The sequence below is a fragment of the Phoca vitulina genome, unplaced genomic scaffold (assembly GCF_004348235.1).
Source record: "Phoca vitulina isolate PV1807 unplaced genomic scaffold, GSC_HSeal_1.0 scaffold5, whole genome shotgun sequence".
Taxonomy (NCBI): Eukaryota; Metazoa; Chordata; class Mammalia; order Carnivora; family Phocidae; genus Phoca; species Phoca vitulina.
In genome coordinates, this window is record NW_022589708.1 from 5,749,260 (window position 1) to 5,763,803 (window position 14,544).

General features: G+C 43.3%; 1 protein-coding gene across 2 annotated transcripts in view; it reads left to right on the forward strand.

Moving 5' to 3' along the window:
* The window catches only part of EFNB2 (ephrin B2), a 43,977-nt gene that overhangs the window by 11,039 nt on the left and 18,394 nt on the right, over positions 1-14,544 (forward strand). For both annotated transcript variants that reach the window (XM_032402645.1, XM_032402644.1), the window contains exon 2: positions 11,230-11,513. In XM_032402645.1, coding sequence (XP_032258536.1) covers positions 11,230-11,513 — 284 coding nt within the window. The remainder of the gene's footprint in view (positions 1-11,229; positions 11,514-14,544) is intronic.

Here is a 14,544-nt window from a genome sequence, read left to right on the forward strand (position 1 = left end):
GGATTCTTTGAAGCTTTGATAACGAGGTTCTACTCAATGGAAACTAGACAGTTATGAAAGTATATAATATTAATGCATTTATTGAGTGTTATTCCTTTGACTTTTAACATCTTCCTTTTAAAATGTTAAACATTTGATGGTTTCTGTGGGAGAAAAAGAGGTCAGATTTCCGGGGAGAGCTGCATTTGGTTAGATGCTGAGCGTGTGTCAAGCTAAGGAGGTAGTATGACATCTTTTTTAGAGTCTAGTCACAATTAAATGCCATTTTATTTTGGATTTTGGGATCTGTGCCAGCTTCCAGCTTGTCAGAGCTGAGAAGACTCAAATCAAGTCCAGGCCTATTTCTACAGCAAACTGGGATTCTGGCTTCTTGCCTGTGGATTCATTCAGTATATCCCATCTGGCTTTTGATGTTCTGCAAGTTTGGAGCAGTTTGTTTCAGGAAGCCGAGCAGCCCGGGGTCCTCTTGCCTCCAGAATGAGCCTCTCGGCTTGCCTCTTCTCCAGAACTTAGTGTCCGCTTACCTGTTGACAAAGCAGCCGGCTGGAGGTGTCAGCCAGGTCTTCCTTCCTTTTAGAGCTCAGGACCCACGGCGTCCCTCCTAGTTTCTCCATGCCCTGTGCCCTTCAGTTTAATTCAGTCACAGCCTGTTTGAATCACTTAAGAGTATTTAATTTCTGTGCATGTTTGTGTCCTGGTGAGGCTCTACCAGGCTGCTTGTAGTGACCGAGCAGGAACTATACCGTCCTCAGTTACAGTGGTGCCCCACGCACACTTTTATAAGGGACAGTTTGGGGGTGATCTGTGTGGAAGTCTCCAGCCGGTCAGGCTTGACTCTTTTGTGCTGTCGGCAGGACAGACCTGGCTGATGTGCAGCCTGCTTTTTTTCTTCCCTCCTCTTCCCTCCTCTCTGGGCTGTCCCAAAGCCATGAGAGGTGCAGGAAAATGTCTCCTGTCTTATGCACAGCAGACTCGTCCCTGACCCTGCTCCCGAGCCTGGGAAGAAGGGGAAGTGTGCCGGAGGCAGGCGTTTAGGTGGTTGGTTGTAAAATGATTTCGCACAGCCTTGTAACTTTTGTTGGCAGGCTTATGCTTGACTGGCAGGGAGAAGCTGTTCTTATATGTGTTCTTATATTAAGAGAGAACTAAGAGTTTTGTCTCTTCTTCAAACGTACTTATCAAAGTGTTCATTCTGTAATCACACCAACGCCCGGGGAGCACCCTTCTGTGCAAGGCACGGGGGTGGAGGGCTTGGAGTCCAGCAGGAAACACAACAGGCTCCGTCCCAGGGTCCCACTCCAGCTTGAGGAGCAGGAACTGGACCCCTTGGCGTGCCTCTTTCTCTCAGTGCTGTTTTCCCCACCAAAGGGGAGAGGTTTTTCATTCACCCATAAAACATGGGTGAATTGTTTTTCTAAACGGGGAGATTCTTTGGAATTAAAAAAAGTGTGATGATAGGAACGAAAGGAATGGGCAGGCTTGTTAGAAAAGAGACTCCCTTTGCTGTGCATGGAGATCTCAGCTCCATTCCTTTGCATCCCGCCCACTCCCCTGTGAGTTACATGTACCTTTCAGCCCTGTGATGTGCTCACTCAGGCCGAGGAGCAGATGGATCTGCAGCTTCTACCTGAGACATCGTGAGAACCACCTGGAAGTGGCCCTTGAATTTCTTTCTGTATGAAGGCCACTTTCCTCTCGGGCGCCTCACCTGTAAGTAAAAAGCGTTCCACCTTCCTTTATAGACTCTTGCTGAAAGCATGGCTTGGAACAAGACCGTGCAGGTGCAAACAAATCATAGTTGGGAAAGAAGCTCGCCGCGTCTCTTGCCTCCGCGGCTTATGAAATCCCTGTTTCGATAATGGGGCCGGCGTGGATGAGCCAGCACGGCAGACGGAGTTGGCCGGAGTGACTCACTTCCCTCTTGCTTTCCCACTGCGCCACCCGGCACCCCAGCCTTACTCTTTTCAGCTCCCGAGTTTGGCCTTATCTGGCTACAAACTTCACTTTTCTGAAAGTTTTGAGGGGGAGCAGGGGTGCTTAGATCAGTGCCATAAATAAAAACCTCTGTGTTTTGTTTTGAGGTGGGTGGCTGCTTTTTGTTTTTAATTCCACAGCCGAGATCAACCAGTCTCTTTGAACCGGTGCAAAGAAAATGGTGCTGTGTGTCATGTGCTGAACGTCTGACTTACAGATGCAGATCTCTTCTTTTTTTCTTTTCTTTTTTATTTTAATTCCAGTATAGTTAACATAGCGGTTTCAGGTGTACAATACCGTGATTGAACAGTTCTATACACCACTCGGTGCTGTTTCAGCCTCAGCTGGCTCTAGGCTGGCCTGTGCATTGGAAGTTTTTATTACAGCGGAGCAGAGGAAACTTAAATAACTTGTGTTATTTTCCTCAACGAAAATTTAAACTATGGGAATATTATCTCTGAGTGTTTTAAAATAAAACTTACTTTAGCCACCACTGTTTGAGCATTATGTCACAAATAAAAAAACAAGATTAACATCAAAAGGAGTCAGTTTTCATTCAGTTGTGCAGCACTGTAGGCTGTGAAACTTAATATTATTTTGACTCGTGCAGTAATTGTAGAATGACAGGGAAATGGATTAAGTTTAAATACAAGTGCACACAGCAGCTACACACAGACCGTCAAATGCAAGGCAAGGTCATTGGCCAGAGTGAGGGCCCTGGCTCTTCAGATTAGGATTTTATAAATAAAACTTCCCTTTAGACTGTAGTTTACTACTTTTTTCAAGTGTGTGCGTAGACAAAGAGGCACAAATACTGTCGCGCCTCACCTTGAAAAGTTGCTCAACTGGTTTGAACACCCATCGGCTCACAGTGCATTCTGAATTTCTGTGCTTCTCATCTTTCTTTTTCTGGAAAAGATTTTGCTTGTCGTTGGTGTGAAGCTTGAAATGCTCCCCCCCCCAACACACCCCCCCTGGTTCTCGGGTTTATAACACTTTAATGGTCCCAGATTGTATAGCCTGCTTTTATGCCCCTTTTCTTTTCCTTGAATAAATCAGGTTCATGTTGCAGATGATATTTGTTTGAGAAAAGTGTGAAAGAAGGGGCACCTGTGAAAACCACCGATTGTCCCAGCACCCCAGACACTTTCGAATTAAAGCAGAAAATGTCAATTAACGCCTCCAGTTACTACCTTATTTCTTGAACGTTTAAAGCCACTGAGAAGGTGGTGGTGCACTGGCTTCAAGTTTTAAGGTAATTACTTGCTGCTCCGAGCATCGGTATCTGGTGACCTAATTCTGTATAAAGCTGACACGCTGTAGCTACACCCCACTCTCTCTCTGGTTTCAGAGAAAGTTCGTGCAGAATCTTGTTCTGATGGGAAAGTGCAAAAGGGGGCAGTAAAGTGCTATCCACAAAAAGGAAACTTTTCCCAAGTATTTCTCAGGGTCTCGATATTGCCTGTGTCTGTTGTGGGCCCTGCTTTTATTTATTCCCTTTCTAACAAACTCTTCTGTTTGGGGCATTTAGAGAGAGACAATCTTATTAAGCCGTGGCAGCAGTGTAGTATTCAGCGGAAGTAATACCGGAGGAGTATCCCGCCTGGTTATGAAATTCACATGCGAATTTAAGTCCTGCTTCTGCAGTATTTCTGTTCCCCAGTGCACAGGGTGTTTCTGAAAGGAATCTTGGGCTTCTGTGTTCATGCTCTTCTAGCCCCCCAGAGACGTGGAAGGCCCCCAGTGCGTGGTGAGGTTCAGGGTCATGGGTCTGGGCTTATCCAGAGCAACCTGCATCTTTTGTCAGGAGGTGACCAGAAAGCCCAACCAGCTGCAGAGTGCTCCTCCTTCAGAATTTTGGACTGACTAATTTACAATTGGACTGTTCCTCTTCCCTGAAGCCTTTGAAATTTAATTAAAGTAAAACAGAAGCGTTTTATGGGAAAAGTGCATGTTTTCCAAAATGTAGTAAACTCAAAGTGTACGTAATATAGAACTCTGGCCTGCAAATAAACCTATTCTGTGATAGGACATGATTTTGGGTGCCAACTGCTAGGGTGAACCTCCTCCTAAAGCCAGCATTCAGATCCCCTGAAATGTTAGCCAACTTCCAGATTTTTCCAGTGCAGTGATTAAGCCTAAACTGTATCCATCCTGTATTTTTCATTTATTTTACTAGGGTTTTGTGGACTCAGAAGCTGATTTGTTACGTAGGCCACAGTACCAACCATAATAACTTTAGTTATTTCTAAGGAAACGCATCAAAGAAGTTAAAACGTCTACAGGTTTTAAATATTTTAAGTGCTGGTTTTTAAAACCAGAATTATGAAAGATGGCTCAGGAACATGATATCATTTGTTCTTTGAAACTGTGCAGTGAAAATGATGTTCCATCTGATCACAGAAGCATTTAATGTTTATCGTAGAAAATTCCGAAAAACATGGAAAGCAAAAAATCACGCTGGGTCCACCACCCAGTATCTCAAAGCTGTCTCAGGTAACAGCCCCAAGTTTGATCATCTGCGTATGTTTTCTGTGTTGTCAGAATAAGCAGAATCACTTACCACACATTGTGTCTCTGTGTATGTTTTCAATTGAAATTAGCCATGTACTTAAAATAATCATATACTCCGATGTAACTTGGAAAGGAAAAATAAAAACAATCCTCAGTGAAAAAAGTAGCACCTATGCATTTACGAATCTTATTTTGCTCCACAGTGTGCTCCAGAGGTAGAATACCATGTGTGGGTCCCCTGTCCCCCAGTTTACATAGTGGCCGGATTGGCACTGGTCCTGTTAATGGGCACCAGGGTCCCGTTCTCAGGTGGATGATACCTGCCATCAGTATGCAGAAATACTAGATATTTAAATTGATTTTGATGTACCTAGTAGTAAATGGAAACGGCTCTGGATCTGAGCTGACACTTTTTAACTTAGGAGCACTGTCATCGTGTCTGGTTAAAGGGGGTTTGCCTGACCCGGTCATTTGTTTAGACACAGACATTGATCATTCCTGTCTGTCTTCTGATCTCTTATTCTCTGTCACCTTGCTACTTTGCATTCGGGTGCCGCTTACTCTTGTGTATATGGTGGTCTGGCATATCCTTCAACCATGTACCTCCATGTATTCCTTCCCTTGGGAGAACCAGGCCTCCTGTTTTTCCGTGTATGTTTTCACAGACTCTCTCAGCATCAGGAAGCCCCTCAGCGATTTGGCCTTTCTTCTAGGCTAATTTTGGACAACTTTGAAGAAAAGCATGAGAAGTCACTGAATGTTTGTCCTGAGGTGTAGGTGTCCCAATCAGGGACAAATGCAGGAGCAGGTAGGGGAGAAAATGGGCCATTTGTGGTGGGGTTGGGAGTGCAGCTATGGGTCCCCGCTACACAGCGATCCCTAAACTAATCTCAGCTACCGGCTTCCCGTGGACCCTCCTCCTCCATCTGGCCAGGGTGAGAAGTTGATGGGGCACCCACTGCCCCCATCTGATTTCTCAAGCACCCCCAAGACCTGGTAATGCAATACTAGTCAACAGAGGAATCCAGACCTCGGATCACACGTGTGATGTTCTGGTCTGTCAGAGAGAATTGCGTGTTGTGACCCCTGAGCTCTTAAGTAGCTGGTTTGTGCTTTAAATGCATTGTGCTAGGGTTTTTTTGTTTGTTTGTTTTTTGTTTTGTTTTTTTTTTTTAAAGCATGGATTCCTAGTGTGGATTAAAACATTACAGAATATCATGTCGCATAAGGACTGTATTATAAATAGTTTCTACAATAATGAATATGAAGTTGAAATGTCTAATTTAGATTATTAGAGATCTAATTTAGATTACTAAATATTAATGTCTAATTTAGGTTATTAGATTGATTCAGAGTATTCCCTGTGGGAAGTAGTAGAGTCTGGTGTGGTGAATAACTTTTTTTAAAAAACTTGGATTACATTTGATAGGTAATCAGAAGATAAAAACTTTCTGGTATCCGATCATTTCATTTCAGGCAGGTTAACTGTTTTATTCTGTATTGTCTCCATATTTGACTCAGAGTCATCACATCTATTGTCTTGCTTGGAAGTGACTCATTGGGGAAAACCATAGGAGTTGCCTGTTTGTGCTCAGCAGGCACCCTCTCTTACCATTCTTGGGGGCGGGGGGGGGGGCTGCAGTGAGCAGCACAGACCCAGCCCTGACTTCCAGGAAGCAGCCCTGAGCCAAGGTCTCCTGATGGAAAGGAGGGTATGATTCTCCCTCCCAGGACGGCAGCAGGTGACTGCTCTGCCCTTCAGTAGCCTGGCTCAGAAAGGAAAGTGGCCTGGCTTTGTTCTCTGTCCTCTATAGGACATGAAGCACTGTAGGCCTTCTTTGGTTTTTGTTTTGGATTAGACACCAGCAGACTTTATGAAATGATGCCTATCACTACTCTTTGTTTGGGTAGAGTTCACAAAAACAACCTCACCTGTGTGGTATGGGTTGTAATTCTGTGCTCCTTTTGGTTAGAAGATAAATGTTATTTCATCACATGGAAAGAAATCTGTATTTGACTTCCACCGTGGATAGCCAGGTTAGAAATTTAAAATGAGCCACTGGTTACCACCGTAACTCTCCTCTGTGTTTTTTGGGTTTTTTGTTTGTTTGTTTGTTTTTGAATACCTCCTAAGTCAAAACAGGATTAAGTAAATTACTAAATATTACAAAATATTCAGGACATCGTTCTACTGTGTAGTCTGACTTATTAAGGTCTCTCAGTAATCTTGAGGTAATAAAATCCCAATGTAAAGGACCTAGCTTCAAAAACAGGATTTTGTCTGTGTTTTTAAGTCTGTGGTTACTGACTTGCTTTTAACATACGGGACGCAGTGCTTTCCAATCGAAAGTGGTGTTATTAAGAAATTCACCGTTTTATTTTCATTTACATTTTGGATTCTCATAAATTGTCAGGAGACCATCCGTAGTACTATAATTAAAACACAGATTTCACATAGTTGGCCAGTTTCTTCCTCACCTATTGGTTCTCAGCCTCCTGGGGCAAGGTGGGGTTACCAGATAGCCACCTTTGTGAGCTGTGGTCTCAGGTGACTGCTTCTGGAGCAGCCTCCGCTGTAGGCACATGCCTGGCGTGGAATTAGACTCCCCGGGACGACTGCAAGCCTGCATGGCCATTCACTTCCTCTTCGTTTTCCTTAACTTCGTGGCTTATCTATGCAAAGCTCAATTTAGAAAAAAATTGCATTTCACAAAACCAGATTTATGCTCTAATGTGATGCAGTGAGAACTGAAAAGTGTGCAAAGAAAGGGGGCTTTTCCTGTGGTGCCTCCTGTTTGGCACAGCGGGGCTTCATCTGTTTTGCATGTTACGTACGTGTGCAGTGATTAAATCAAGACAATGTGGTGGAAGGGGCTTCGATCAGTGCTTAGCTGAGAGTACGTTCTCAAAAGCAGCCTTGTGTTTGTTAGTGGTTCTGGAGGGGCTAACTGCCTGGCATTTTAGATAGGAAGGGATTGTGGAAGACTGCTGTACTCCCAGGTCCTTCCAGAGAGAATGGGTCAAAAGCTCTGTCTGCACTGCTCCTTGCTCTCCAGAGACACCCATCATGCCTAGAATGATGTCTTAGAAATCTCATCCCTGCTCCCCCAGCACACCCCTGTCTTCCCAACACTAGGTGGTCCTGTCTACAGACTTCGTCCATGCCTATCATCTGCAAATAGTCTATGGCACATAATTTGACTTAAATTTATTTGTGTATATCTTCCCTTCCATTTGTTCTTTCATATTTTTTCAATGAGTACATTATTTATTGAGCATTTACCGTATGTCAGCCCTTGGGCATTCAGCATTGAACCAGACACATGGGATCTGCCTGCCCTCAGGGAGCTAGACAGTACACTTCTGACCCCGAGCACTTTACGCTTCTGTCACTCAGAGCATCTGCCACAAAATAGCTTTGTTTTACTTGTTATACTCGCTTGACTCTCTTTTTGCTCTCATGTTGCCTTAGAAACAGGGTTCCTGGGGAGCAAAGGGGTTTTTGGGGCTTGACTGTGCACAATGGTAATGTAGGCAAGAAATCCATGATTCAGGCTCTCAGCTCAGCCACACTCTTTATCCACTGAGAAACTATAATCTCATCAATTGAATGGTGTGCTAACCAGTTTATATATGCGTGTTTGTTTATATATATTATATATTTTTATATGCATTATATATAAATCATTGTATATATGTAAACCAGGTTATATATAAATATGTATATATATATCTTGTGTGTGTGTATACATATATATGCTTAAGTAAACTTTTAAAGCACTCAAGTGCTGGGTCTTTTTTTAAGGAATTCTTGAAACAATTATTTTTTCAGGGAAAAGGATCAAATCCTTGCCTTACTCTTTGCCAAAATGTATTCTGAAAAGTAAACAGACACTTTCTGAGGCATTTGGAATAGTGGGTTTCATCGGGATTTACTTTTTATGAGCATATCAAATATGCTTATTGAAATTCGAGATTTCTCCTCTTCCCTTTCATTTTGCTAAGCCATCCCATGGCTTACCCTCCCCATCCATCACTCCCCATCCCTGACAGTTACCACTTTTTACATGATTTGTGCCTTCTGAAAGTACAGTCTAAAACATGGCGGTCCTCCTAGCCAGACTGGCCCATGTGCGGAAGGTTCCTGACCTCAGCCCTTTCAGCGTGGCAGCAGAAGCTGTTACTCAGATTTGGTGAGTGAGGAGACGGTCACAAGCAGTTGTTTACATGGCGGGCTGGAAATCTCCCGTGATCCTTTGGTTAAGCGGTCAGGCGGCGGGGGGCGGACAAGACAAAAACCCTCTCATGAAGGAAACAGGATCTAGGGAGCATTTTGAATGAAGAAAGAGCTTAGTGAGCCAGACACACGGGGTGTGATGTGGGAGAGTTCTGAGATACGCAGACATCGTATGCGGCTGAGAGGGAGTGGGGCAGGTCCGATGCATTCCCTTAAGGAAATTGACTGGATGCACAAGAAAATGGGTCCATCTGGCAGCTAAGGATCCTGATCTCTAGTGCCTGGGCAAGCCCCTGGAGAAATGGTCCAAAGTAAAAGTTGGTGGGTGTGAAGACCAGAGCTTTGAGAGGAGGCAGACACAGGCCTGCAGGCTGCAGACCTCAGCTGTGGTTTAGGAGCACCTCTAACACAGCTAATGCATGCTGCTCACTCTGTACCAGCTCCCAAAGGAGCAGATTTAGGATCGAAAATGTGTGGCATGGGGTGGGCCCCCCAGGCAGGAATTGTCCTCTGGTTCTTGGAGGCAGAGAGGATTTCCTGAGAAGGTCAAAGAATAAAACATGAGGAAAAGGTTGTGTTAGGAAGGTGAGCAGTGTAATGGTCACCACACTTCCTTCATACAGACCGCCAGGCATCCTGCCCCCACTTCTTAACCCAAAGGACACATAGAATTACTGTGAGGGGCAGGAGTGAAGGCGACAAAGCTTCATCCACAGACATTCTGATTCAGCCCTTCAGTCCATTCCCCAGAACCCAGAGTTGTGTTTTACCTGCAAGAAAGACAGAATTGCCTACAGAGACTACACTGGCACTCGGGAGGTGGAGGCTGGGAGTTGAATTTTCAAAGCATCTCCCCAGAAAATTGTATATATGGCCAAGAAAGTCACAGAGAGGCTCTCACTAGTGGCGTTCTTCATTTGTCAAAAGTTTTAGAAAAGACTTCAAGGGTGCACACTTGACTGAAATTTGTCAGTTACAAAAAAAAAAAAAAAAAAATTCATTTTGAGAAAGATTTTGTTAAATGATTCTTGTTCACTTTTCTTTCCTTCCCTTCTTTCTTTCTGTCTGTCTGTCAGTGAAATGTCTTATGTCCTTGCTAAAGGAGGTCAAGGAAAAAAAGCGGGGGGACCACACTCTGGGATTATAAATGACACATTCCCAAAAAAGAAGACAAACCACTGTGCAGCATGCATTTTTCCTGCCATAAAGAGTATTGGTTTTTAATATAAATCTATAGTATAATTTGTTATGTTCTCTGATGGTTCATAACAACCTCCTGCACTTTTCAGAAAATTAATACCATTCATTAGCATAAATCATAACCCGTTTCCTCAGTCTGTGCTTGAAATTGGGGGTGCCCCATCATCCAGGAGCCCGCTTGCTCTCTCTCAGTGAATTATGACCCATTAATTGTCATGGCTGGTGGGCTTCCCTGGTTAAATAAAGGATTGGATTGGAAGAATTCAGATGTGATGCTTTGTTCTTGGGCTTTAATATTTTAATGAGCCTGCAGGCTTGGCTGCTTACTGAGGGAGGAACGAGATGGGGTTTCTGAGTGTGCTGTTAGTGTTAGCACTTGTAGATGGATGTTCATTAGAAAGCTCTTGTTTCAGTTTCTCAGAGAAACTCCCCATTAAGAAAGATCTTTCAGCAGCATGGCAAGCAAGAAGGAGAAAAGAGAGGAGGGAAGCTTTTAGCTGTAAGCATTAAGGGGATATTGTATCAGTCCTCTTAGTTCTAAAGATTTGCTTCTAAGAATTAATTGGAGCAAATACATCTCAAGGCAGAAAAAATGGTTTGTGGAGCAGGGACAGTAGTTGCTGTCCTTGCACTATGGGGACTCTTCATCTTGCAGCTGAATCAATACGACAGGGAATTATTTCTGGTTATCTTTTATGGGTTTGTAAGACATTTCTTTTGTTCAGTGTAATAAAAAACCCATTGTCTGATCAGTGACTGACTAATTATGATAAGTAATTTGAAACATTCTTGATGAAACTTGCCTGTTAATTAACATCAACAGCAAATGGAAACTAAGAGGACAACAAAGTATTAGCGCACCCACTCTTCTCTGGAATTGACGCCATATTTCTATGGCATGCCCAATAAACCAAAGCTGCCGATGGTTAAAAAAAAAAATAACAAACAGGTGTGAAGGTCTGACTCACCACCTAGGAAAAGTTATTGTGAAGTTATACAAAGGAGTACTGAAATATTACAAGTGAGGGGGTGGTAGAATGGAGTGTCAGGAGGTTGACTGATCCTGTTGCATAGAGTAAGGAGAGTGGTTTCTTTCTTTCTTTTTTTTTTCTTTTTTCTTTAAAGCTTAATTCCTAAATACATTCATCCCATGCTGATCTGAACTAAGATACTTTTGACAAATACAAATGTGGATTTATATAGTTGTACTTTGGAATTATTGACATTGGCTATATTGTAATTATCATTGATATTGTTAATTTTTATCAACTCAATGGCTTTTTTTTTTATTTTATGCTTTTTAGATTTCTACCTGGACAAGGACTGGTACTATACCCACAGATAGGAGACAAATTGGATATTATTTGCCCCAAAGTGGACTCTAAAACTGTTGGCCAGTATGAATATTATAAAGTTTATATGGTTGATAAAGACCAAGCAGACCGATGCACTATTAAGAAGGAAAATACCCCTCTTCTCAACTGTGCCAGACCAGACCAAGATGTAAAATTCACTATCAAGTTTCAAGAGTTCAGCCCTAACCTCTGGGGTCTAGAATTTCAGAAGAACAGAGATTATTACATTATATGTAAGTATAATTTTATTCATTTATCTTATAGAAATTAGAATAAGCTAAATAGGTTTGTATCAATTTTTTAAATTATTACTGTGGCAAATAATTTGGTGAGAGTCTTTGCTGAAAATTGTCCATTTTTTTAAGAAACCTTAATTGAATGAGGGACCCTCTACCAATAGTACTCGATAATATAAATACCCAAAGAGGAAAAAGCCTCCTAGAGTTTTTATAGTATTGAAATAAGTGGGTATTTATGAATATACTCAGCATCTCTACTGACAAAAACATTTTTAAGGACCATTGGTGAGATCTCATAGGTAAATCTTGTGCGATGACTTCTCTCTTCATCCATCCATCTATCCATCCATCCATACGTTCACTCACGCATTTAGTAATTTAGTATTTACTCTATGCCAGAAACTGTAAGTGCTAGGGATTCAACAGTGAACAAAGTGGTGTAATGGTACCCTTTCCTTGTGGAGCACATAGATTCAGAGGATGGGGGGGGGGGTTGTTACAGACAATCCCAAATTACACATTGACGTGTTAAAACCAGATTTAGAAGAATAAGACTGAAAACCTGGATTTGTTCAGTGAATTACCTTTTTCTTCCATCTACATAATAATATGACACATTGTTGCAGGAAGTAGGTACTAGATATCCTTCGGGTCATATCTGAGTTACTGCTCCCTTCAGAAGGCTGTGAAGGCAGAGGGTGCTCGCATCCAAGCACATGCCCATTAGGAGCAAACAGTATGTGGGCACAAAGGTAGGATTGTTCCAGGCCCAGGGTTTTGTCAGAGTGCAGTCTGGGTGATTACATCACTCAAGCAATGAAATATTTTTTCTTAGTTCCTTTGGTGTAAAACTATGCCCATAACTGGGCTGGAGTGTGCACGTGTTTGTTACCACGGGCTTCGGTTCGTCAGCAAATGCAGAACTGCTCTCTCCTGGTGATCCAGTCCTATCTCTTGGTGATCCATGCAAATGGCTCTCCCATCTCTTGGTGATCCATGGAAATGGCTTTCTCAGCCTTCTGGCCGCTTTTGAGAGTGCAAAGTCAGGAATTCACTGAATACTTAGTACTCAATTATACACTGTTTTTTACTACATTAGTCATTAAAACAAAGATGGTCATAGCTGTCTAATTATCTTGTCCTTGCTGCATACCTGAAACACCAGGGACTGAAAACCTGTTTTGAAGCCAACTCGACACAGAGTAGCTTCGCAAGAGTCAGTACCGCAGAGAAAGGGAAAGTGGTAAATTGTAGATTTAAAGGACTAATTATCATAAAAATAAAAGCATTCTGAGGAATGAAACAAGGAGGCAGGGTGGTAAAGGAGACAAAATGATAGAGAAATCTTTGAAAATAGAGAATAGTTATTAGGTGAAATCAATGGAGCTATCGGAAGCCTAGTGGTTTGCTTATTTATTTATTTTAAAGACCTTTTAAGCAAGACTGTTTGCCAAGGACACTAACGTGTAGCGCAGGGACCTGATGAATTCCCACGGAGGGCTGTGCCCCCCTGGGTAGGTGGGGAAGAGCACGCACAGTGCCTGAGGGGGGCGCTCTAGAGCACCTACTGCACCTGCCATGCTCAGTCTGTCCCTAGAGCCATGTGTACCGCCCAAGTCCACGAGCCGGTTCCTCCCTGGAGATAAGCCACCAGACCCAGATTCTGTCCTCTTATTTTCATTTATGACTTCACTTCATGAAGATGGCTTTCTGCAATCTGCGTCCCCCCTGAGTGCAAGCGGGGCTTCAGGAAGCATGGTGGGTTGAGCCTGCGGTCTGAGGTAGGATGCAGGAATGCAAACGCTCTGCACTTGATAGCAACACCTTTGTGTGTAACAGAGTGAGCATTTAGCAACTACATGGCATCCATACGTGACAGGTGTGTATTTAGAAGCACGATTTAATTTATAGTTATAATATTAATCTATACAGTAATGGCATCTCTTAAAAAAAAACTCATTATTGGGCGCCTGGGTGGCTCAGTCGTTAAGCGTCTGCCTTCGGCTCAGGTCATGAATCCAGGTCCTGGGATCGAGCCCCGCATCAGGCTCCCTGCTCCGAGGGGAGCCTGCTTCTCTCTCTCCCACTCCCCCTGCTTGTGTTCCCCCTCTCACTGTGTCTCTCTCTGTCAAATAAATGAATAAAAATCTTAAAAAAAAAAAAAAAAACTCATTATTAGTTTCAGTAACAGGTAGCCAAGCTCCCTTGGCCTCCAGAACTCGCCTCAGAGTGGCGATTACTGTGTAAAACCTCGTGGTAGCCTGGGATAAAAGACTCTTTCTTAAAATAGAGCTAAGGGTTTCGAGTGTGAAGCAGTGGGAGGCTGTTGGAACGCTGCTGGCCAGGTGAGTGACCAGGGCTCCGAGGCTGGCCAGGAACCAGGGACACTGTCACCAGACCCCTGAGCAATTCTGTCACGTCACAGACATGGGAAGATGCTGCAGAAACCTTGGAAAAGCCAGAAGCTCATTCCTCACGCCCGCCCCCAGCCAGCAGCGCTCATTGATAGACAGCTTTCCCTCGAAAGGAGGAGACAGATGAGCAGAACACATTTTAAAATAGTTTAAAAAGTGAATGCTGACCTTCCATCCTTGCTTCTTTGAGAATTCCAAGATTTTTAAAAGTCGCCGATTTCCACATCACATGATCACTCACATATACCCCAGAGTCACACTTGACTTGAAAGAGTATCATTCAAGATGGCGTAATGGAGAGCACTCAGATTCACTAATGTATTTGGAACACCTCAGGTCCTCAGTTCACTTTGAGACTGTTAATAATGTTGGGTTGGGAGATGCGGCCGTACGACATGTATCCAGCTCCGAATCTCCATTGTCTAAGCACCTTCAGCGCTAAGAGTATGGGTATCAACATCGTCATCACTGTGTGCTGGTTCCTTGTCACGGGCAGGAATCAGAGAAGTGATGGTGTGGAGTAGTGCTACCCCCAAGGAGAACAGTCCAGTTTGTCAGTGGACGGCCCAGGTGTTGGATAATTCCCCAGGTAAACTGATTCCAGGAGCACT